The 24863-nt window shown below is 33.8% G+C and overlaps 1 protein-coding gene across 5 annotated transcripts; it reads left to right on the top strand.

Annotated features, from left to right (window-relative positions):
• The first annotated feature begins 286 nt into the window (after positions 1 to 286).
• LOC149780013 (uncharacterized) lies at positions 287 to 24863 on the top strand. Of its 5 annotated transcripts, none has more exons than XM_089936749.1 (3): positions 287 to 390; positions 9538 to 9618; positions 11041 to 15119. In XM_089936749.1, the coding sequence occupies exons 2-3, from the start codon at positions 9586 to 9588 to the stop codon at positions 13201 to 13203; spliced, it is 2196 nt and encodes a 731-aa protein (XP_089792875.1). In that variant the 5' UTR covers positions 287 to 390; positions 9538 to 9585; the 3' UTR covers positions 13204 to 15119. The 5 variants fall into 5 exon arrangements, 4 of the variants coding, with proteins under 4 accessions (XP_089792875.1, XP_089792878.1, XP_089792876.1 ...); XR_016414977.1 differs by lacking the exon at positions 11041 to 15119 and adding an exon at positions 23273 to 24863 and having other exon boundaries at positions 328 to 390; positions 9538 to 9645; XM_089936752.1 differs by having other exon boundaries at positions 328 to 390; positions 9538 to 9645; positions 11235 to 15119.

Here is a 24863-nt window from a genome sequence, read left to right as displayed (position 1 = left end):
ACACCAATTTTTTAAAATAAAAACTTGAATGAACATAAATCCCTAAGACTCATAGGTAAACATGGATCTTTTAATAGGAATCCATCCTTGAACATTTTGTTAGATAGTGTTCCAAAGGCAAGACTCAGTAAGGACTGAAATTGCATAAATATAACATTGTATTTGCTCTTTTTAGCTCCAGATATGATAAGATCTCATAATATTATCTTACTAAATTTTACTTTTCATTACAAACCTATCGTGGGCCCAAAGCCCATGTATACGTTTTTATGCACACTTGTCTAGACTGGTTCTCATTTTTACAGATAGAGCCGTGTGCAGAATAGCTGTCGATTTGACCAGCAACGAGGAAATTGTGATGCAGTACAACTGATAGTATTACAAATTCAGGTAAGTTTAATCTTTATTTTAACCCGTTAGTTCATTAGGCAGCAGGTGATTTTTTCATTTTGTACTAAGGAATTTATTAATTTACGGGTAAGGTGAATGAGGGTTTGGAATTGAAAGGGGGCGTATTAGTCTAAGGCCCGGGACTGTAACAGTGTAATAAATTAAGATATGACTGGATTTGGGTTAGGAGTGTGAGTTGTAAGTTCTTTCAGAAGTTGATATAAAGCGCGTATACCTTATGTTGTCACAATGCAGTGCCGATGTACTAAAAAATTATGTGTTGCAAGCTCCTATGTTTAGTCGCATCTGATCAAGGCGTGTTGAAATCGGGTAGACCATATTAAAAGTAAGATGGATAGCATATATTCAGGATATTTTAAAACAGCCAGTTCACATTGCTTTTATAAATTATTATAAACTAGAATCGTACTGGATCCACTTGCGCCACATAGTTCCAAAAGACGAACTTTGGTCATGAAACTCCTGACGGTGATATTGGAGTGAGGACTACATTTTTCACAAAACATTATAGAGGCTTGTATGGTCAGATACATTAACCATATCACTAATGTAGAAGTGTATTGATTGGTTGGATCAAGTAAGCATGTTCTTAGGACTATATGGTCTTAAAATAAATAATAGAAAAGAGTGAGAAGCAACAAAATTTATAAAATTCCACAAATATTTTATTTCTCTAGAATACAAAGTGAAAATGTAAAGATAACTTACGGTATTGCTAATCAAATCTAAAATAGTTCTAGAATTTCTACCACAAGTTCCAAAGATTAAAATTCTGAATAAAAGTTAGTGGTTTTCTAAAATGAATCAAACGCTGAAGGTGTTGACGTGCCTGCGATGGCCAGTATCGTGGTAAAGTATCAACGGTCTTTGTTTGGATCGCAATAGCACAATCCAAGGATATATCCTTATTTGAATTTTATTATAAATCCAAGTCCCTATTTCCAAGAACGTTATTTTTGAGTTCTTTGTATTTCCAGAGAAGAATGAACTTGAATTAGACAAATTGAATAAATAAATTCCAGCACAAATGAAACACTGGACACAGTTTCCCAATAAACAAGAGTATATAAAAACTAAGACATAAAAGAAGAACCCTGATGTAGGAGAAAAGTTCATTTGTAGAAGAATATTAGTTAAGATTAGAAAGTCTGTTACTAAAATTATAATAAAGAACATGGTAAACACAACGTCTCCGATTCAGGCCAATGTAATAATCTTAATAGTTAACCCATACTGATAGAGAAAATATTAGCAATGCATTAGGTATTTAGAGAATTAAAAAATATCAATAATTCAGATCGGGTAGAAAATGAACTTGACTTTGGACAAGGTCAAGTCCAAAATACAATAATCAATAGCATATAGTGAAATAATAAACTAAAAAACCTAATTAACAAACTAATGCAAATTAAATATAAATAACATCTCCCCTCATAAAGAAAAAGAGACATTTATGCACTAAAGCTTTCTTTTTACAATTTGTCAAATGTACATGTGATAAAAATCAATAACACAAAGTTTATATGCGACAATATAATATTTCTGTACATGTGAAATTGCACCCGGTATTAAATTATATTTTCTCTTGATTTGCTTGAAGTCACTATCGTATTCCTGCAACATCAAACTCTACGATAATAATCTTTGAATTTTATTTTTCATCTTGAAAATGAAAGTAAGGGAGTTGTGATCACTAAATGCAATATTAGGAGAAGGAGCTGAACGAATATACTCTTCAAAGTGTTGAAAAGCCAACATCAAAGCCAAACATTTCTTCTCGACTGTGAAATAATGTCACTGGTAATTATTTAATTTTTTTATAGAAAAAAATAACACAATGGATAACCTACACCATTTTTTCTTCTTGAATCAATGCTCCCATAAACCCCAACATCAGTTGTATCCACATACAATTTAAATGATTGACTGAAATTTGAAGCTGAAAGAACTGATGCACTCTTAAGTATGGCCTTTAAATTATCAAAAGCCTCCTGACATTTTTCAGACCAATGAAACTTGGTTTTCTTATTCAACAAGTTGGTCAAGGGTTCAAGTACTCATATTCAAGTAAAATCTGCTTGAGTTCTTTTTTCTTTCTTCTTGATGCTGCATATGTGAATGTTTCTGGTCCAGATTATTCTTGATTTCAGAATTCCGAAGTTTGGTTAAACCAATTCACTACAGTCCGATTGCATTCCATCACTTAAATCCTCACTGTGTGGGACAAGTACAACTAAACAGGCAGCATGATTAACCTGGCTATCTGTATGAACATAGTTCTTCAACATATTTTTATGGCAAAGTTGTTTGTGTTTTCGCCTCCTAGGAGTATTAATGAGACAAATTAAATCGCTTATTTTCTTTACAACAGTGTAAATACCATATTATTTAGCCTGAAGAGAATTATGATCCAAGAGCAAGCGAGGCAGAATTCTCACCTGCTTACATATTCCTTACCTTTGTGTACTTATGACGTACCTTACTTTCATGTTTGACTGAGGAGAGTGCAGATTATTTCTTGTAACTTCACAAGCATTTGAGAACTTTTATTTAGAGTCATAGTTGAGAAGTTTAATTTTGGTATGGTCACTTGAAATAGGTTTCTCTTTCAATAATTTCAATGTCCCAGGGACTGATGGTCCAAAAGTAGTTCAAAAGGAAAAAAAAAATTAGAGCTTCTTGAACTGATTCTCGAACAGGAAACAACAGTAAATGAACACATTCGTTCCAATCTTTTCCAGTATCAAAACTTGACAAAGTCACGTTTTTCAAGGTTTGATGAAACATTTCAAAAGTCCCTCGGCTTTCAAGCTGATAGGCTTATAACTTAAATTGCTTGATACCTAATTCGTGCATAACCTGTTGGAAAATCCAAGCATAAAATTTGACCCGTGATCAGATTGTACTGATTTGGGAAGGCCAAATTGGGTATATAAGTTTATCAACCTTTTAGAATGGGTTTAAGTTTAATATTCATCAAAGTAACTTGGTCTGTGGTAAGGGTCCGACACAGTTTACCATTATTCTGCTAAATGGTTAATTAGATGCAGCAGTATGTTGCAGATGAGCCTTAGGTATCTTCTGATTGGATTTTCCTACCGTATGACTAAGTGTGACATGATCTACAGTATGACCAGTCAAAAGAGTTTCATGGGCTAGATTAAGAATTTCCTGTCCATCCGACTTTGGAACTTAAATTTGATAGCTCACTGACACTCATCAGCAGATGATACCTCATATGGTCTCCATTTGCTCATAATGATCTCATTTTTACAAAATAACAAAGAGGTACTTATATGGCTTCAGTTTCGCAAATAACCATCCGAAAAATCCCAGCAGATCACGGGGAGTTTTCCTGTTCGACGTCAAATGATTGTTGTTGGTCACCCTGATTAAAGATAAAGAGTAGTTAAGAGAGGACCACTGGGATCAATACCTTTTGATTGATCAAAAAGAGGAGCAAAAGTGATATCATCAAAAGCTTGACCCGATTTACGTGTCAGCAAAAGGAATACATTCCTGATCGACATTATTCGCAGAGCTTTTTTTGTCACAAGTCAAAACTTTCATTTTCAATATAATCGACTTGTCGGTTACAAGTGGATTAACCACAACCTTTTCTCCGGCTAGGCCACTGCCTAGTAAAAAAATGAATACACTCGATGGGTAAAGACGAAACTGTCTTGACTGTCACGAGTCCTGAGACTATGTCTGATGACAATTGTTAGAAAATGGAAAGGAAATGAACAAAGCCGTGCTCTACTCCAACAAGTGCACGTAGACAGAGATAAGAATTGGCTAAACGCCACCTATCAAATAATTGTCCTTTTTATTTTGGAAATTCGACATGGGTTTGTCGAATTTCTTTTTTATATTTCCTAAACTTTTATCGATAAACCTTAGGTACCAATTCATAACCCTTGAAAATATATTCCATAACGAGATAATAATGAGCACTTTGTTATTCTGAAACGGAAGTTTAGATGTTACGAGCTTTGCGAAGAATTGCACTTTGGAATATAAGAGTCCAATAACCCCCTTGGCCATTTCGAAATTTCGGCATTTTGTTCAAAATGAGGAAAATATTTATCTTCTTCGCTTTCTCTAAAAGGGTTTGTAACTTAGTATTCTTAGTGCCGTGCATTTCACTTGCCAGCTTTAATTTTTAAAAATATAAATTGAAATTCATTTTCTATTTTTTCCTCTCTCTTTCTCTCTGCAACAGCATTTTCCTAGCTTTTCCCCATTATATAATAACATTTGTCTCTCCTCTTTCCCTTTCTGTGCTGCATTTCTCTTCACTTCCTCTAACTGCATTTTTCTTTATTTTGTTTCTTGACTGCAATTATATTAATGTTATTCTTCTGAAGCTTTTTTAAACTCCATTTCATTCTTTTGTGTTAGTTTCAATTCTGTAACTGTCAAGTTAGAGCGAGATGAAGACTCACTGATCAATTCCAAGAAACTCTTATTTAAAATGATTATTTTCCACCAAATATTAGACAAAATATATTTTAATTTTAACTTAGTAACGAAATATTTGCCTCAAAAAGACCATATTGTCATGGAAGCTGGAGCAATTCGTTCTTTTTTTAAGGAATCTAACAGTTCCTGGATAGGATTTAAATAAACGTCTCCAAATTGACGACATTGTAAAAGTTTGATGGTTTCACTAAAGATTTGTAAAATGTGAAATAATACCTGAGACTAAGAAAATTCCAAAATTAGGTGAATTTAAATTTCAAAAACAATGTTTTCTGAAAATATTTTAGAGAAACGTTTGTCATGGGCGAGCCCACCATTTGCTGTTACAACACTATGGTTTTAAATTAATTAATGGAAAAGAGTTGAGAAGAAACAGCCTTTGCAAAATTGAACATATAACAAATAATACTATTTCTTAAATTAAAAAAGGAAAAGGGAAAAATAACCCTTGATATTGCCATTTAACTTCCTGTACAACATTACACAATGTGTTAAATACTATCTCAATATTTTTTTGCAACGAAAATGTTTATTATTACAAACCATTTTAAAACAAATATTTCCTTAGGTCGATACTACGGGGACTACTTTCTAAAACAGAAATATAAACAATCTTTCGTCTTTAGATATGAATTCTCTTTCAGATTCTGGGATTTTAATGACTTATTACTTATTATCCTTTTATAGACAAAATAAAAGCCCTATTTCTAATAATTTCGCTCAATGATGCATTTTCTCTATTGTTTCAGTTATAACTATGATAAGCTTTCAAACGTTTTTAATACTAAAATCTAACTTTCATTATCAATCGATTTTGGCCAGCCATATCCTGCTTAATCTTTGCCCATTTCAAGACTGGTTCCCATTGTTCTCTTTCATTAGTAAAGTGAGTCCTTCGACAAACTGAAATCGAAAGTTTGAAAACACAATGAAGTTTTTGTGTTTGAACATAATTCTGTAAAGAAAAATACATCACGGTATATGTAGTACAACAAAAGCAGTTGGACTGAAATCTGTGCAACAGTATCTATAGAGTCTAACACCCATGTGTCATATTCTTAGAAATAACGAAAAATCGTTTTAAAAAATAGTCTGATGATATTTTCAAGAAACGAGTTAGTTATATTATTTTGAAAGCAAAATTATTTAGATGTAAAAGAACGATATCCGGTTTTGAAACAAAATTCTCCATTCCCTTGATCATTCGACTCTAACCCCACAAAATAAAATGAAAAAAGTCGATCTGTAAGCATGATATTTTTAATAAAATAACTGTAATTGATTTTGTCTTAAAGAATGTCTCATTATTGTGAGATATTAACTACTTAAGAATATTAGTAATGCGAATCGGCTTCATAGCGATGGTGGGTGTGGTATAACCAAGCATAATGTACATAAAGTAATAAGTGGATAATGATACACTATTACTTGAAGAAGTGTCAATGAAATGTGCAGGTACACAATGCTTTGCGGAAAATATATTTATAAGACCTAACATATGCAATACGAAATTGCATTTAGATCAGATATCATTGAAAGAGTGATGGTAAATAAATAATATATAAACTAGAATGTTATTTATTGGTATACCTTTTTGTTGGTAATTAAACCAATTACGCTGATGTATAGGGATACGGGTAGGATTGGCCTGGCAATTGTCACCCCAGAATATGCAGGACTAATAAAAAATCATATAGCCATGGGCACGTACTTTTAGTTCAAAAAGTTTTTACTCCATTATTTTCGCAACGATGGTAATAAGGGGAATTCAGAGTAGAATACTGATGTAAAAGTAGAGGGATTAAAGGTTTGGATGCTAACCAGTTTGAGTAATTGTTTCTATAAAGAGACATAAGTCAAAATCTGCGGCTGTCAAAAATATCAGATAATACGTAACTAGGAGACAAAGAAAGGTTTGGCCAAATGAGGCTGAGGAGAATCCATGTCTTTTTTTTAAACTGACTTGGAAAGAAGGATGCTTTGCAGATATTGTAAGCAAAATCTTAATCTTCCATCAGATGGGTATTCAACCAGTGTATATGTCAAGATCTTAATCTTCCATCAGATGGGTATTCAATCAGTGAAAATATCAAAATCTTAATCTTCCATCAGCTGGGTATTCAACCAGTGTTTATGTCAAGATCTTAGTCTTCCATCAGTTTGATATTCAATCAGTGTATATGTCAAGATCTTAGTCTTCCATCAGCCGGGTATTCAACCAGTGTATATGTCAAGATCTTAATCTTCCATCAGCCGGGTATTCAATCAGTGTATATGTCAAGATCTTAATCTTCCATCAGATGGGTATTCAATCAGTGAAAATATCAAAATCTTAATCTTCCATCAGCTGGGTATTCAACCAGTGTTTATGTCAAGTTCTTAGACTTCCATCAGTTTGATATTCAATCAGTGTATATGTCAAGATCTTAGTCTTCCATCAGCCGGGTATTCAACCAGTGTATATGTCAAGATCTTAATCTTCCATCAACCGGGTATTCAATCAGTGTATATGTCAAGATCTTAATCTTCCATCAGTTTGATATTCAATCAGTGTATATGACATCATCTTAGTCTTCCATCAGCCTGGTATTCAATTAGTGTATATGTCAAGATCTTAGTCTTCCATCAGCTGGGTATTCAATCAGTGTATATGTCAAGATCTTAGTATTCCATCAGCTGGGTATTCAACCAGTGTATATGTCAAGAAACTAGTCTTCCATCAGTTTGATATTCAATCAGTGTATATGTCAAGATCTTAGTCTTCCATCAGCTGGGTATTCAACCAGTGTATATGTCAAGAAACTAGTCTTCCATCAGTTTGATATTCAATCAGTGTATATGTCAAGATCTTAGTCTTCCATCAGCTGGGTATTAAATCAGTGTTTATGTCAAGATCTTAGTCTTCCATCAGCCGGGTATTCAATCAGTGTATATGTCAAGATCTTAGTCTTCCATCAGCTGGTTATTCAATCAGTGTATATGTCAAGATCTTAGTCTTCCATCAGCTGGGTATTCAACCAGTGTATATGTCAAGATCTTAAGCTTCCATCAGCTGGTTATTCAATCAGTGTATATGGCAATTTTACTGACAAAGTTATGGGTTTCTCAATCATGTTGCAAACATTATTGAACCTTCTAAAGCCTGTGCAACCCAGTCTATAATGGCACTAGTATGCACGTGTAGAAAGTGCACAAAGATAGAGTTGCTAAACACTCCACATGGAAAGGCTATTATAAAACTAAATGAGAATGAAATATAAAATAAGGAGAGCTCTCACAGCCGTCGCCCTAGCACAGTATGGAAACCCAATTTCTGATATGAAAATGATAATCGTGAGAAAAACAGGGGTAACTTGATGAAAAAGACTCTGAGCAAGCGACTTTGCTCCGTCAGTTGATAAAGTATTGAGAGAAGAAGTTAGAAAAGTCTCAATTCCAGTAAATTCATTTCCGTTCTTGCTTACGGAAGTACGGATGCCACTGTATGGGAGCAAGAAACAGTGTTATGTACATTCAACATCACTGATGTTGTCATAGTGTAAGGATTCAAGTGGAACGAAACTATGGGAACAGCATAATTTAGCAGATTATGAACAGGTTCACATTGTTTTTCTCCTTCTTTTTTGGAACCCGGCATTTAACATATACGTGCAAAACACTATGCCCTTCAAAAACGAAAATATTATCATAATTTGTTAGAGATTTAAACTCAAGACTCATTAATGAGTAAAGCAAGTAAAATACAATTACAAGTTGTTGTCCAGAAGTTTGTAATTGATGGACAGCCTATACAGAACAATCTTTGAGAAGAGAATATGAAAATAGTCCAGACTGTTTATTTTGGGGATCATCATAATGAGTCTGAACATTGTCTCATTATTATTATTATTATTATTATTATTATTATTATTATTATTATTATTATTATTATCGTTCCGGTGGCCTAAATGGCTGGAAGTCGCGGGTTCGAACCCCCGTCAAGTCATAGCAAAGACTTATGAAAATGGTACTTACAGCTTCCGCGCTTGGCGCGCAGCATTATTATTAGTATCATTACCAAAATGCATGCATAACTATGTCATTTTCCTCAACTCGTTTAGGAACTAATGTCAAGGATGTTCAGGACGGACAAAACTGCATTTATTTGCAAATAGGATGTGCAAAATCTTCATTGTGTTCAGTTTCTCAAAGTTTTGTGCAAAATCAACTTCTCCTTTGCACTAAACATACTAGTCATAATGGTCAGATACATGTCTTTCTCAGGGTCCATGTTGACGTGCACTGCATTAAAGTCTGTGGAAACAAAATGTATGGATCTTGTTAACTAGAAAGTATTCTTTCACGCATATAGACACCTCTAAGTGTTACAACATACTTAATTGAAAGAAATGGGACATGACCATTCCGATAATTTCTAGCCATTCCTTCGCAATCAGAATACCCATCCCCATGTACCGAATTTGCATTACCAATAGCCTTTAACCCCAATCAATATATAATTATTATTATCAAGTATTTCTTAATCTTAGTTGATATACAATCTATATCCGGACATAAATTTTAAGGGTCATAATGCATTAAATGCACGAGAAGTGAAGAGTTATTTCTCACGGTTTAATACACTCGTATTTCTAATTTTAGGTCTAACGGAGTAACCGAAAAATATGGTTACAAAGCACATAGGTTGATATGCTTCAACAGCAGTGGAAGAAGCATGACGAGGTAATAGCGGAAGTTGTGTAAATTCATGTAAGTTCCCTCTTTGCTTTTCCACGTTGGTCCGTTAAACTATTTCGTAATATTTTAAAACACACAGTTCGCATTCCTTTTTATAATTATTAATATAATTTGTTGTCTTGGGAACAAAGTGTCTCACATAGTTCCAAATATAAGCTTTGTACATGAAAACTTCATGCATCGTTATGGTCGTGGTGGACACATTGCTTTCACAATATAATCACAAAAGAAGCTATCGCCGTTAATTAGTCCTCATGTCATATTTCGAAACATGTTAGGGAGCCAGAAAAACATAATTTTATTGCTCATTTCCATTTCTCATTTATTTTTTATTAAAAAAATATATTGTAAGTTTTTGTCAAGCTTGGACAGAGGTTTGGGTGGAAGTGGTGCATCAGTACAGTAGGATAGTGTTAAAAAAGAGAAAATAATTCCTCATCAAGGAGGTGAGAGGGAAAGGAGGCGGATTGCTATTACAAACTATTTCATGAATGTTGCCTTGTTTTCACATATACAAAATAATTTGTTGCATATAAAAGAAGAATGTCAGATACGTGAAAGAGCTTGACTGAAGTTCACGTAAGTGAAATGAATTTTTCATATGTAGGAATACCTCACAGATGTGAAATAATCATTTAGTAATGGAAATTAATGTTAAAATTACCATCTTTGAACGACTATTGTTTTCCATGGACTCATGTTGGATGGCTGATTGGTTTTCGATGACATTTTAAACACATTATTGGCTAGATGAAGAGGAGATACAGCCATACTAGCCTGGCAGGGAATCAAACCAGCGACCATTTGTTTTCGAATCTGACACTCCATCCAAATGAGTAAGGTGGTTTCTTTTTCCTGAAGAAAAAAAAAAACTGTTAGTTAAATCACTGTACACTGCCTGATGGGGAGGAAGAACCACGTAAACTCTCAGCAAAATAACCCTGCACGCTCTCTTTCAATCCCGTGCCACTTTTACAGTTGAGTAGTGTTAATCCGACTGATTACCTATCTGTGATGTACACTTTTGACATAAGCGTGAATGATGTAAAACAAGTCAATTTCATTCAGTTTCACTCAGTCATGATCAGCAATTTTCTCAGGAACATCAATAATAATAATAATAATAATAATAATAATTGTAAAGTGCATATAATCTACATTGAATATCGACTTATTTATATGGTCTATATGTATGAAAACTATAAGTGCTTGACTTTATAAAATGGTATTTTCAGTATATTAGAAAGTGAGTGGCAATAATGTCTGCAAGGACGTCCTGATTATATACCTTCTTGTTGTAATGATTAGGATAATGCTGACGATGATGGTGATGGTTGAATTATAGATAAATGAATATTGTTTAGCATACTTGAGATGACCATGTACATATTTCCTTTTGTTTCTAAGACTTCAGCCAACATGAATCATCAAGTCCCAGAATTTTACCGCCATGTGTCTGAGCGGATATCCAACATTCTAGATGATATTGGCTACTCACAGGAAGACCGAGACAGGAAGGTCAGGCATGCCACTGCCAATGAGTTGTTAGAGAGTATCCCTTGGACTAAAAAAATACTAACGTATTTCCTTTTTGGCAGCAGAGCGGAGGGGTCCACAGGTCCTGGACTACACTCAGATTTTGACATTGTGTACGCCTATAATTGTATAAAGATGATCCTTGACCTATCTGGCTTTCAGCCAGGACATTACAATCTCCTCATGGTACAAGATGAATGGACTCATCCTGGGTACGTAAAACTACAGGGACTATCGATACTACCTGACAATACTCCTGTCCCTGATTTCAATTGTCACCAACATCACAATATAGTAGACTCATATGATAGAATTGTGCTTTCCAACAGAATTGTTCGAGCCGATGGTCCTAATAGGACTCTAGCTGGCCCAGCCTTGCATCAGTCAGAGAAGATAAAAGAGCTATCCAGGGATTTTGTGTTTGCTATACGGTGTACACAATGGCCTAATGAGGCACATGAATGGTTCCAACGCCGCAGACTACATGGCTGGCCAAAGGGACATCATGTACGAAATGGAATGCAAGATGGCTGTTTTGTAACTGCTGTTGGACATCCACACAGCCATGAAAGCGATCTGGAATGGAGATTATCATTCTCTGTCACAGAAAGAATGCTTACAAGGTCATTCGAGGATACAGTGATGAAAGTATACATATTGCTAAAAATGATAAAAAAGACATACATTGAACCTATCCTTGGTGATGCGTTTTCAAGCTACCATTGCAAAGTTTGTATGTTGTGGATGAGAGAAAAAACACCTGCAGAATTATGGCGCACAGAAAACCTATTATATTGTCTTTCTCTTTGTCTTGAACAGTTGTATGAGTGGGCCACTATGGGCTATTGCCCTGACTATTTTATCGTCACAAACAACATTTATGATAGAAAAATATATGGAGAAACACGTATCGTTTTAATAAAGGTGTTGGGTGCTCTTGTATCAGAAAACTGTCGGTTTCTGTTGGGATTAGAATGCTGTAATCTGGGAGATCTTCTTTTTTCTGATTGCAGCAATTTTGATGTGATTCATTGTACAATAAACATCCATAATTTATTCTCTGAGGCAATCGCAGACTATTCATATTGTGCAAGCAAAGCAATTACTTGCAGATATCGCATGCTTAGGGACATTCCTCAGGAATACACTACTCTGATAAGCCATATCAGAATAACATTGCATGTTTTGCAACGTGCACCTGACACGGTGCGAATATGTCTACATTATGTACTAATGACTTTGTTGTCACGACTTGGGTTTCATGTGATTTCTGTATGCAAAGAAAATGCACATTATCTCTCCCAGGAAGAAGTAGATTATCTGATAGGTCTCGCATCAAGGTGTCTGTCACTTGGGATTAACAGTGATGCTACCTCAGTAAGGCTAAAACTGTGTGGCCTTGGAACCATGCTTGGGGATTATGATTTGACAGAGATTTGTCTACAGCATATACGTGATCAAAATATTAGATGTATATTTTCGGGTACATTGCTAAGAGTGTATACGCTAGGGAGTAATTATGCTTCATGTGTAGAAAAGCTTCTTACGGAGAGATACAGTATTAAGGAGCTGCTACAGAACCATTTGTCCTACAGTGTGGTGTACCTCCCATCAGAGATTTCCATTGCCCCCATCGCCCTGAGGATGGAAATGTTCAGGTCAATCGGCACAACCCAGGCGGTAAGTAAGGACGAACATTGGTATGACTGGGCCGTTATAGATTCTTGTATGTGTCTCTACTTCTTTCAGTATCTGAATTTCGTCAAGCTCGGAAAACAGCGATTTCAGCAGGTTGCCATAAACAACTTGATACACGTGATCAGATCGGAACCAAAGATTCCACATAGAGATACTGGACTAAATCTCGTTGGTTACTCCTTTATGCGAGAGGACCAGCTCATAAATGCTTTCATTTGCTTCTGCATATCCTTGAAAAGTCATCCACATAACAATGCTGCTAAGTTCTTCTTGGGAATTCTGTTTCGTAAAGCCAATTATGCTCGAAGAAGAGTGAACAAAAGTGAAAAAATCTGACTGACATTTACATGAAATATTTCTGCGCAGATGTAGAACATGAATCAGTTGTGAGCATAACTGTATACTAATTAATCAACTACTACAAACTTGATTAAATTGGTATCTTAACAATTTATGAGGGTATACTACAGCTATATCCTTTTTAGAAGTATTTACTCCATGTGAGAAGGCCTTTATGGCTCTCTGCGTTAAATCATCTATAATATTTAACTTTTTTCTAAAAGAGATAAACTTTTACCTTGTGAAATACTGTTTGTGAAGGAAGACATTTTAATGCTGTCCTGCAAGAAAAATTATTTTATGGGGTAGTAGAAATTTACTTTTTTGTGACGCAGTCAGTTGTATAATCATGAAAATTTGTTGGTTTTCTTTTTGGTTTGCTGGAAGGTGGAGATGAAAAGAATCCAACATATATTCGTATCCTTGACATTTTTCTGTCAAATATCAACGATAACGTGTAGATAGGGACTAAATGATACAGACTTGAAGGAGAAGCAGCCCATATGTATGGATACCAAAATGTTTAATTAATGAACATTCCATTTTTAAAAAAATTAAATTAGGAAGAAAATGCAGTATTTTCATCCATGGGCTGTATATGTTAAAATGTATGAGCGTGATTATTTTCAAAAATGCCATCGGACTTAATTATCATTCAGAAGGAGAAAAAGGTGAACAAGAGACATAATTTTACACGTGGAAACAACATCGATTATAGTATAGAAAATGCATAATTATTGTAACAATACGAAAAGAATAACTTTGCAGTTGATATATCTATCAATCATGACTTTGTTGTAATGATTGAATTCCTAACAATCAGTTTTTCATCGTATCCATGCATTTAGTTTTCGATGTTAACAGTTCGGTAAACATGTATCTCAGTGTAAGAGTTTGTATTCAGTAGGCTTTAGGAATCGATACGAATATTTGTGTACAATTAGTGTAAATAAGACGACTGGAAAATATATTAAAAAGTAAAAGAAATAAAAGAAATAAAAAATCAAGATGTATTCAAATTTAGCTTAAAATGGAAATATTATGAAACAAATAATTCATAGTTTTCTTTCCTTTAAAGATTGCTGGACATTAATCTTTTTACTGTAATGTGTCGCGATAATAATACAAATTTAATGCATACGTTTAGTAAAACGTCTTTATTAATTTTGACACCGTTTTGCTTTTAACTTGATTTGATATATCATAATAATGTTATCACATGATTTGCGACGATTGATATACAATTTTATATCTACAGTGCTAAATATTTACTTTAAACATAGTAGGTATATTATCGGCGATTAATTTCTCTGTCTGTCTGTTTGTCTGTCTGTCTGTTTGTCTGTCTGTCTGTCTGTCTCTCTCTCTCTCTCTCTCTCTCTCTCTCTCTCTCTATATATATATATATATATATATACATTTCCGTCAAAATTGAAGCACATAAGCGCTGTACGTACGTAACTTTCATGACTCATAGACAGCAATTATGCAAAATCATTTGCTCCGATCGCACTAAATATTTACAAAAAAACTTCAAAGTACATTTTGCAACCACTGTATTTAATATATTTTAATCAGAATATTGAATAGTGATTTCAGATTAGGTCTTCCCTTCTCCATCCTCTCATCCCATCCTTGTTTAAAATATATGCTTTTTCACGCATCGCGTTCTGTTAATGTACGATATACTTTATATTTTCGTAAATAGTATTCAGAGCAAAAGGAATTAAAGATCATATTTTGTTTTAGTTTTTCATCTTATGATCTAGTTACCAATACTATTTAACAATTTATCAGTACTTGTTTTAGAAGTATTCTATCTTTCATAATTATTTGCTGTCAGGGCAATACAAGGATTTCCAATGAAATGTTCGTTACATGTTTACAGATAATAAATTGAATTTATGATTGTCGATATTGGTGCCTTGGCATACTTATCCGTAAATAGTAAATAATTTTTTTGGGGAAGTCGACAAATTTTGTCACAGAATGACCCAAAATAAGAAACCTTCAAATGAACTTACGCCATTTGTATGGGTGGATAATTTTTCAGTGTCATTGTGCCTACATGTGAAATGAAGTTGACTGTTAAACTTAAAATATTGCTGCAATTGTTTGTTTTGTTGTTTTGTTGTTTTTTTTGTTTTTTTTTGTTTTTTTGTTTGGTAACGCGCTGAACACAAATTGTAAGGTATAATGAGCGAATCTGATGCAAAAATTAATGTTTGGTTAGTGCTGGGAACTAAAGTTAGTAGTATGTATAAATGGGGCTCCGAGCACACACGTGCTCCCTCCCAAGCTCTCTCCACTATAACCAGAGAGAGCAGACAATGATATATTTTTCACTGTGCACTCTCCCCGAAATACACACAGAAAACTACATTATAATGCTCATAGTCTCAAGAATGAACGAACAACCTTTAAATCAATAAAAAAAAATGCTACATCTAACTCTCGTATCACCAAAAATGAGAGAGAAAAAATGCTTTAAAAATAGACTGAGGCTACATTTGGAACCGGAATTGACAGTTGTGACCTGAGTGCTATCAGTCAGACTTTCATATTACATTAACAACTACTTCATCTTTACACAATAAGTCTTTCTGGATACGATAGCAAACAAGGCGTCTGACAACTGTAAACGTGTGTCATGTTTGTGTCACACATGGTGCAAGTTTTGAGTCAAGTGCTCTAGAAACGCTCAAAATAAAGTTGTTATATCTTCATTGATTAAAAGAAGTTTTCATTGCAGTAGAAACTCACTTGTTAAGCAAGATAATATTTATCTGAAAATATATATTTGAAATGTAAAAACTTTTAGATAAACATTTAAGTTTACGAAACTAAAATTTTATTTAAAATAAAAGTTTCATAGAAAGTTCAAAATTTCAAAATGAGACATTTTAAAAAACAAAGTTTACTAACGAATGGTATAAAAAAAACAAGTGCTAGCTTGGGTCCTTACAACTTATAACATTTCTGTCAAAAGATTGTGAAGCAAGATAGCTGACAGTAATTTTTCTTATCACACTAAAGAAACAATAAAAGGTGCTATGTTCCAGATTTATCGTGTCAGATACTCACCCAGGTTTCAGTATACAGAAAAACACACTCAAAGTTTTCATTTCGATTGGACAAGTATAGTATCATGTTTTGCACCAAAAATGTCTTGCGTTTCAATGTCAATAACCACAAGAAGCGACAATATAATATAAAAATACGGCTTCAGGGAGCCTCTACCGTATTGACCAATGGTACTGATCTTTCTGATGAAGACCTATGTTATTTTTGGAGGTACGATTTATCAATGTGGTAGTATGAACTAATCCTGGTAACTTATGACGAGTGCATTGGACATGTCTTAAATAGACCTTGGTATCACAACCTGACTACCGGAGAGCTTCCGAACTAATCCAACTCTTTCACATTATTCCTGAAAACCAGACTAAATTTGTAAAGATGCAAATATATTTTCATTGTGTAGATCAGTAAGATGCTGGTAAATGAATTTAAAACCTGCAATGTATAAAGGTTTCAAAATAACAATAAGGGCGCAAGCACAGGAAAAAACATTACATTTTACATAGTGACACTTAGAAATGTGAAGCATTTGGCATGTATTAAAGTGACTATTCATCCTGAAAATATATTAGGTTTCAGGAAGTATCTTTTTCAAATTATTTTCAGCCATGCACAGATTAAATAACTAATAAGCTACACAGGCTATTAAAGTTAAAGGCAATGTTGAGGTGTTCAGGTTTTATAATTGGTGTAACAACTGATAATATCAGTTTAGAGGGAGGTTAAGTGACAAAGTACTAAAGATATGACCATACGAAAGCTTATTCATGATGGAGATAACATGTATGGATATTTCAAGAGATTGCAGCCAAACATGTGCCTCACAGGTCAACTATGGGTACCCTAAATAGATCATAAATCATCAATTAAATGTGAAATTCTGATCTCCAAACTAAAAAACAAGCATGGACATTTGCATATGTGGGACATGAAGAATGTACCTGTTAAGATCGAATGTGCAAACATAATTGAAATTATATATTTGAACAATTCTAGTGTATCTTTAAGAGTCCGTTTACAATTGTTGTGTTTGTTCATTGGCATTTCATATCAGCTGAAGCTACAATACCTAAGTACTAAATTAAAATATATCAGCTTTTGCCATAATGCCGCACACTGTCAATCAATGTCTTAACCAATATGAACAATTGAAAGGAGTGTATTTTGTGTTAGACTTAATTCATTTTCTGTTTGCTTATAACCATTGGTACATAGACTTGGTGAAAGTATATGTTATACCTTTGAAATATATTCCTTCTGACATTTTTAATTACCTGACGGTTAAAGTCACTTAATATACAGCCTGATTGGACTCTACTATAAATGAAAGCCATACAAGCAGATATGTGTTACTTATATGATCACTTTACCATAAACACATACATTTACTGCTTTGGACTCATAATAGATAGTATAAACGACTTTCAAAGATAGTTTCCTTGACAGAATTTCACAAATATCCACCAAGTTGTAAATGGTGCAGGAATACCTAAAATGCTAATAATAATGTGTATCAAATCTCGCCGACTCAATACATGTCTATTTATTTGCATAATTATTATAATTTTTTAACAAATTGATTGAATTTTACAAATTTCTATGTTTGAATTTCATAGTTCTATTTTCTAAGTCAATATATACAACATATACAAAATGCATCGTGGGATACAAGTTTAAACGTTTATGGATATGAAACTGACAGGATATAGATCACACCTATTTTTCCTATACAAACAAAACAAAATGTCTTGCCAAACTTAAAAGGTGTATATATTCTGTATGAATATCGTATTACTGAGCAAGAAATAACGATTTTATTTTTTCTTCCATTTTTTTTTAGCCTTGAACAAAGAAACTACACGAACATTGCTGGGCGTTCATTTAGTTTCATTAACCGATTTGTGTCATGAATATTTTCGAAAAGTCTTTTTTCCCCCAGAGAAATAAGAAAAACAAATCAATCACATTATTGTCTTTTGCTATGTCACCGTGTGAACTCGACGAATTTTTTGGTTTGATACGGATCATTTAGAGTATGTATGGATACATGAAGTTAAATGGTTGTTTGGTACTGCTAGTATATTTTATCTCTCTGAAATATATTCCTTCTGACATTTTTCATTACCTGACATTTAAAGTTAAAGTGGCTTAGTATATTATATATATATATATATATATATATATATATATATATATATATATATATCAGCATCAATTAGCATGTAAAGGTTTGAAAAACTGCAACAGTTTGTGCATTGAATGTAACAGTGGATATATTTATAGGTTCTATGCGTTAAGCTGTTGATCCGTACAGGTTATGTGGTAAAAGGAGAAAAGTCTTTAAAAAAAATTGTAAGGCAAGGGCGAAGCAAAACCCTAAAGCTTAAAATTTAAATTATCGGTTGAATTAATTTGAGTTAAAGTCGCGGTTCGATCCTCTTAAATCTGATTAAGATTAAGAGACGATACAGTACAACACAGTTATATTACACTTGGACACAATGCGACAGCCAAACAAAATTAATAGTTCAATCGAAGTACAAATTAGCAGCATGCATTGAAATTATACAGTTCACACAGTATTTGCCAGATTGCTTGCATATTTTATTATAGACGTTTTACACACGCACACACATCCATCCATCCATCCATGCATACACGCATATTCTAATCAAGTTTATCAATCAGGTCTTTTACCTGCTATACGACACAAGTGTAAATGATTTAACACAATTCAATTTTTTTAAAAAAATTATTGAAGCGTAGTATTTATCCAACATTACGTGTTTCGTGAGCGTATGTATCCTTAGAGGTTTTTTCATGCGTTTTAATTTCGAGAGAGCTTTTATGAGAACACGAATACTCCAAAATTAGGTAAATCCAAAGTTACTAATAGTAATCTATTATTCTGTGCGAGTACTTAGTGTTCCTATATTTCTATACTTAAGCACAACGGAATAATCAAGAACAATGTAAATAAAGATAGAAATCATTAGAGAAAAATTTGGATTTGGATTCTGAATATTTGGATTTTGAATGTTTTTAAATGTAACTTTAATGATGTTTGTCATATCGCTACAATGTCTGCAATATGGCAGTTTAAAGTGATGTCTAGCACTGGTGCATCATGCCGCAGACATGTGGCATCATGTCTCATCCAGTCACGTTATCCTGACACCAAGTCGACCAGTCCTATAAGCGTCAAGCAAAGCTACTGCACGTACCAATTTTTAAGTCTTTGGCATGACTCGCCAGGGTTCGAACCCGCGACCTCCCGCATCCAAGGCGGACGCTCGAACCACTTAGGCCACGAGAAAAAATTATCTCTATACTTCTGAGGAGTCAAGAAGCATAACGCAGTACTCCTGGGAATAAAATGTATGAAAGTGAGTTTTATGTTCCACATCGTACCCCTTGGTTTAATGGGGGGGGGGAGCGAATGGCCGAGTGGTCTAAATCGCTCGCCGATCCGGATCATTAACATCTCGCCTCTGTCTGCGTGGGTTTGAGACTCGGGCTCGGCGAACGTGAGCACGTGAGAAAGCTTGCCAGTAGCTTCTCGTGGGTCGGTGGTTCTTCCCGGGGTTTTCCAGGATTGTTCCTCCAGCAGTTATACTGATCGCCTATGTTGTGCTGAAAATGGCGTTAAACCCTACAACCACAACAACAACAACGTCATTTATGAGGTGTCTAGCTGTACAACTTTATCCGGTGTACATGAGTATAACAGTAAATTTAACAGAAGAACATTGTTGGGCAAAAGCATGGTACATTGACCATTTCAGGTTGGAAGCAGGCACGATCTGTAAATGACTTTAACATGCAATTCTCTCTCTCTCTCTCTCTCTCTATTAACGCTTGTAACTACCCAAATACTTACTGACCTCCCTTCGTATTTAGCAACCTACACATTTATCTCGTATGTATACATACAGCCATCCACCATACATTCATATACACATGCTAGTTCTTTTCATGTTCATTTATCAGTTGATTTACCCACACTACAACATATGTGTCGGTGATTTGGTACAAGCAAATCGAAGAATGTAAATCAAGATACCAACAAAGTAATTGTTGACTTAAGAGACGGGGAAGAAGTATGACGCATTGCTTCTAAGAATTCAATGATTACAGTACAGTTTTACAATTGCAATTTTAGTTAACATGCGTCTACTAGTACAAATTTACCCTCTGCACTTGAGCAAAAATATGAATTAAACAGAGAAGCACTGTAGGGACAGAGCAGGTTGATCCACTGTCGGCTAGCAAACTTCACAACTAGACAAATTTAGCATTTATATTTTCCTTCTAAATAATGATGTTCTTGATGGCTAAATAAAATTAACTGAAAGTTGTTAAAAATCATATTAAGTTGATTCTTTCCCTCCTACTAAAGTCTTTACAGATAATATCATAATACTAATCCTTCAAACACATAATCGCACCTTACGTTGAGTTCAAGAAAAATATTAATACCATACATTTTTAAAAGACATACATTTGATTCGAAGAAATATGATTGAATTGTTCTTTGAACATGAACTAGAGCTTCTTTCAACCAACACATATGTTATCAGGCCGATCACTGCCGTCTAACCTCTGTCCGCATGTAGGCAAATTTAGTGTTATATTTTCCAAGTAAATACCTCTGGACTAATATTTAGAAAGGGATTTCCAACCACAAGCGCTGCATGAAAAAGTAAAAACAAATTTATTGTGATACGAGTCGGAATCAGATCAGTAAACTGGAGGTACAGATTCCTATTTTATTTTTCGAATGCCTGACGTTGAATTATGTCACCATGTTAAGGTGAAATTTTTCCATCCATTTGTTGACTACGTGTCATTAACTAAAATGTGTTGAAAAGTATATTGAAAATAGATTTTGTTTATCCTTCTAATGAGTTTTTGCTGATAATGCAACACTCTACCTTTAGCAGCTTATCGCGAATTGCATTACGTTCGGGATACGAACATCAATACTAAACATTTTTGAGTGCGCTTAGACCATTAGACTCGTACAAAATATAATTGAATTTGAGACTCTGAGCTCAATCTTTATTTAAACCAACCAGCTGTCACATTTATTACCTTCCAGTATAACTGGATACAGTATTAATGTCAGAAACTACTCAAAAGTAAGGGACTATTCATTTAATTGTCCGGGGTGGAGAGGGTTAGATTGTAGGAAAAAATATCCTTCTAACAAAAACTAATTTCCGGTTACCAAGTAGTATGTTAACATATTCTTGTTCTTATTCGTAGAAAAACCTAACTAATTACATCCATATAGTATTAGCTAAATATACTAAAGTACCAAAAATAAGAAAATATAAAATAATATTTCAGGATTTCCACCAACGCGCATCACCCCGAAAATTAAATGGTTGGCACCGAACCAAGAAAAACTTGTTGTGTTAGGATTGTTTACCCGTAAAATGCACTGAGTATTTCAAATCAGAAGTTTAAATATTCTTGAAACGTTAGACATAGAAGTTGATTTTTGTGTGTTTTATTTTCTGTTTTACGTCGGCCATACCTTTCAGAGTTCTTCACTATTAGCGAGTTATCCTGGCAGGAAATTTGAAAGTAGTCACAGTGAAAGTTCAATGCAGCTTCACAATCTCAACCCGGGGATTAAGACTGCATTAATTTGTAACCTTTTTGTCAGCATTTTCATCATGATTAAGGTTCTAGTATAACACGATGCCAAGGGTGTGGGGGTCGAGCCCATGATCAAAGCATTGCTGTAAAACTTGCGACGTTGACTTCAAGGTCAAAAGATTATGTTAACATGTCGTAGAATAAAAGTTTCTTCGTTTCTAATAATGCACGATTCGTATGAATAAAATCCGCCAGATGTTTAGGAAATATAAACAAATAAAAATACATTCATCGGAACCGTAATGCAAATTTTCTATGTATGTGATCTCACAAGAATATCTTAAGAAAGGTGGCAAAATTTTGTGAATCATTACTTTACCCATTTGTGTAAGGACAGTAACAAGCATATTTGCGATAAAGGGTATGCAATGGATACTACAGTGGAGGATATTGTTTCCTGAGTAGGAATCTAGATATTATCAAACCAAGATAATTAACTACATACTAGGTATTTTACTAAATGCATCATGTTGATAAGTGCACAACGTCAGCTGACATGCTCCATATATATTTTAGTCAAACGAAGGACAACTTTAACAGATTACACTTTGTATATCATCAAAATATGCATAATCAATAATGAAGTTAATTTCATCGTCAATTTCGACAGCAGTCCACAGTTCATGTAACCCAGATGCCACAATTTTATGGAGTGTACATTTAATTGTCTCAATTCTTATTATATGCGTGCTTGCACAAACAAAATCTGGTTTCAAAGCACCATTAACTATGCATATGCTTCTATAAAAATTGAACTTAATTGGAAAAAGATGCAACGTTTACTCTCTGTAACAGCTAGTTTGCTATTTACTTTAAATCAAATAGTAGTAAATCATGATTTCATTGTGCTTTAAACAAATAAACACATCTCCCTCATATAAACATTTAATCTTGCTTGCTGAGCAGGATAAAACATTTGTCACTGATCTGCAGGTAATACTAGTACGTAAAGACATTTGTCACTGATCTGCAGGTAATACTAGTACGTACAGGCATTTGTCACTGATCTGCAGGTAATACTAGTACGTAAAGACATTTGTCACTGATCTGCAGGTAATACTAGTACGTACAGGCATTTGTCACTGATCTGCAGGTAATACTAGTACGTAAAGACATTTGTCACTGATCTGTAGGTAATACTAGCACGTAAAGTTGATAAGAATAACGAAAACTCTTATTCATATTTGCCTCTGTAATGTAATAAAATGACGTAAACTCATGTGTATTTGCATATATTTACAAATTTGAAGTTTCCGTATTAATTACTCCTCATTAATTAGAATTTATATTTTAGTTTACTCATCATACATGCTTTCAGTCCGGAGGGGGGAGCTGATGAATTAGAGCTGTGTTGATGAAAAAGGAACCTTGTATCAGCGGGAAAGTATCATCAGAATTGAGTGGATTTCATCGACAAACATTTTAACATAGATTCCCTTTTCCACATGTTGAACATATTTTCTCGTGTGTAAAAATTTTAAATATGTGAAGGAGCATGATATATTTTACATTTGTAAAAAGGAAATGACATATGTAAAAGAAAGTATTTAACATATATGAAACAATCATTCATTTAATAAATGTTAATAAGTTAAGACTTTTCACATTTGGGGTATATAGTTTTTCTCAAATTTATGTTTTTGTTGTTTGTTCTTGCCATATTTTGTTGCTTGGCCTTTTACTCACCATACAAGTTTTTAAGTAGAATTTGCTCATTTTCTTGTTCGCTTGCCCCTGTAGGCCTCGTTTAAATAATTTGCTTTAATTTTTGGTAAAGGGGCTAGATATTTATTTATCTGAGCTGTTTGCTGTACAATACATCAGCATTATGATTTGACGAATTATATTTAAACTTTAGGCTAACACTTATACTGCTAACGTGAGGAAGGCATAACTAAATTTCACAATATCGAACATTAAATAGCGAGCACTACGAAAGAGACTCCATGCGTTTATGACTAATGATATCATATCAACCTCGGCATAATTTTTCCTGTTGGATATGCGTTTGTTTTTAATCTACCTCCAATTAAAGCAAAAATTATCAGAACGCAATTACTAGCGTAGAGGCATCATATGATATGTGATAAAGACAACCTTCATATTGATTAATCCCGTGCATAAAATATACGTTTTATGTTTATCTTGGTATTCAACAAGCAACATATATCACTAGTGATGCATAGTTGTATATTACTAAACGTGGAAGAAAAAATAAAGTTATAAATATTAAAAATGAACTGGATGAATATTTTCACCGGGGAGTTGGGCTTTAAAATAGGCCTTCGGAAATCTTACGGGATCTTAAGATTGATTACAAAGAGCAAGACCATAAAACTTAGGACAACGTATTAATGCAAGTGATGCGGTAGCAAAATATATTAACAGACACAATTTCATTGCTAATCAGTTGCAAAGAGTTGATGAACAATTACATAAATTAGATGATATCTATTTGATAAAAACAAGTAACGTAATGACTATTAACACAGCTTAAAAAAACAACAATGACTCAGAAATACCTGCCTGTGGTGTTATCACAAAACTGGGGAAAACATATACATTGAAATTATTTAACAAAGTTATGTAATAAATTACGATTATAAAAAAGATTCATGTGAATATCAACTCAGACGATGGTCAATCAAGACGAATGGCACCAATACAGTTACATTTGGAACAAGTGAGGAGAAATACATTTTTCAACCTTATCAATATGAATGATAAGTTTGATGAAAATATCAAAGAGGCTTTAGTGAACAATTCTATATAGACCAAATAAATGCTCAGAATTATAAATTTTCCAATACAATATATCTGAAAATAAATGTAACGCCTATTTAGTAATATTACTAGATCTAGTATGGATACTTTTGTCATTTAATCGCCAATAAAAAACTGTGCATTCA

This window comes from Sinohyriopsis cumingii, chromosome 16, assembly GCF_028554795.1.
Source record: "Sinohyriopsis cumingii isolate HCF-2022 chromosome 16, ASM2855479v2, whole genome shotgun sequence".
NCBI lineage: Eukaryota > Metazoa > Mollusca > Bivalvia > Unionida > Unionidae > Sinohyriopsis > Sinohyriopsis cumingii.
This window is presented reverse-complemented; position numbering and strand designations above follow the sequence as displayed.

Excerpts from the sequence above, each read along its gene's own strand:
- LOC149780013 (XM_089936749.1), top strand. The coding sequence starts at position 9,586 with ATGCTTCAACAGCAGTGGAAGAAGCATGACGAG. Across the intron at positions 9,619-11,040 it reads AGTGGAAGAAGCATGACGAG|ACTTCAGCCAACATGAATCA; the intron begins GTAATAGCGGAA and ends TTTGTTTCTAAG.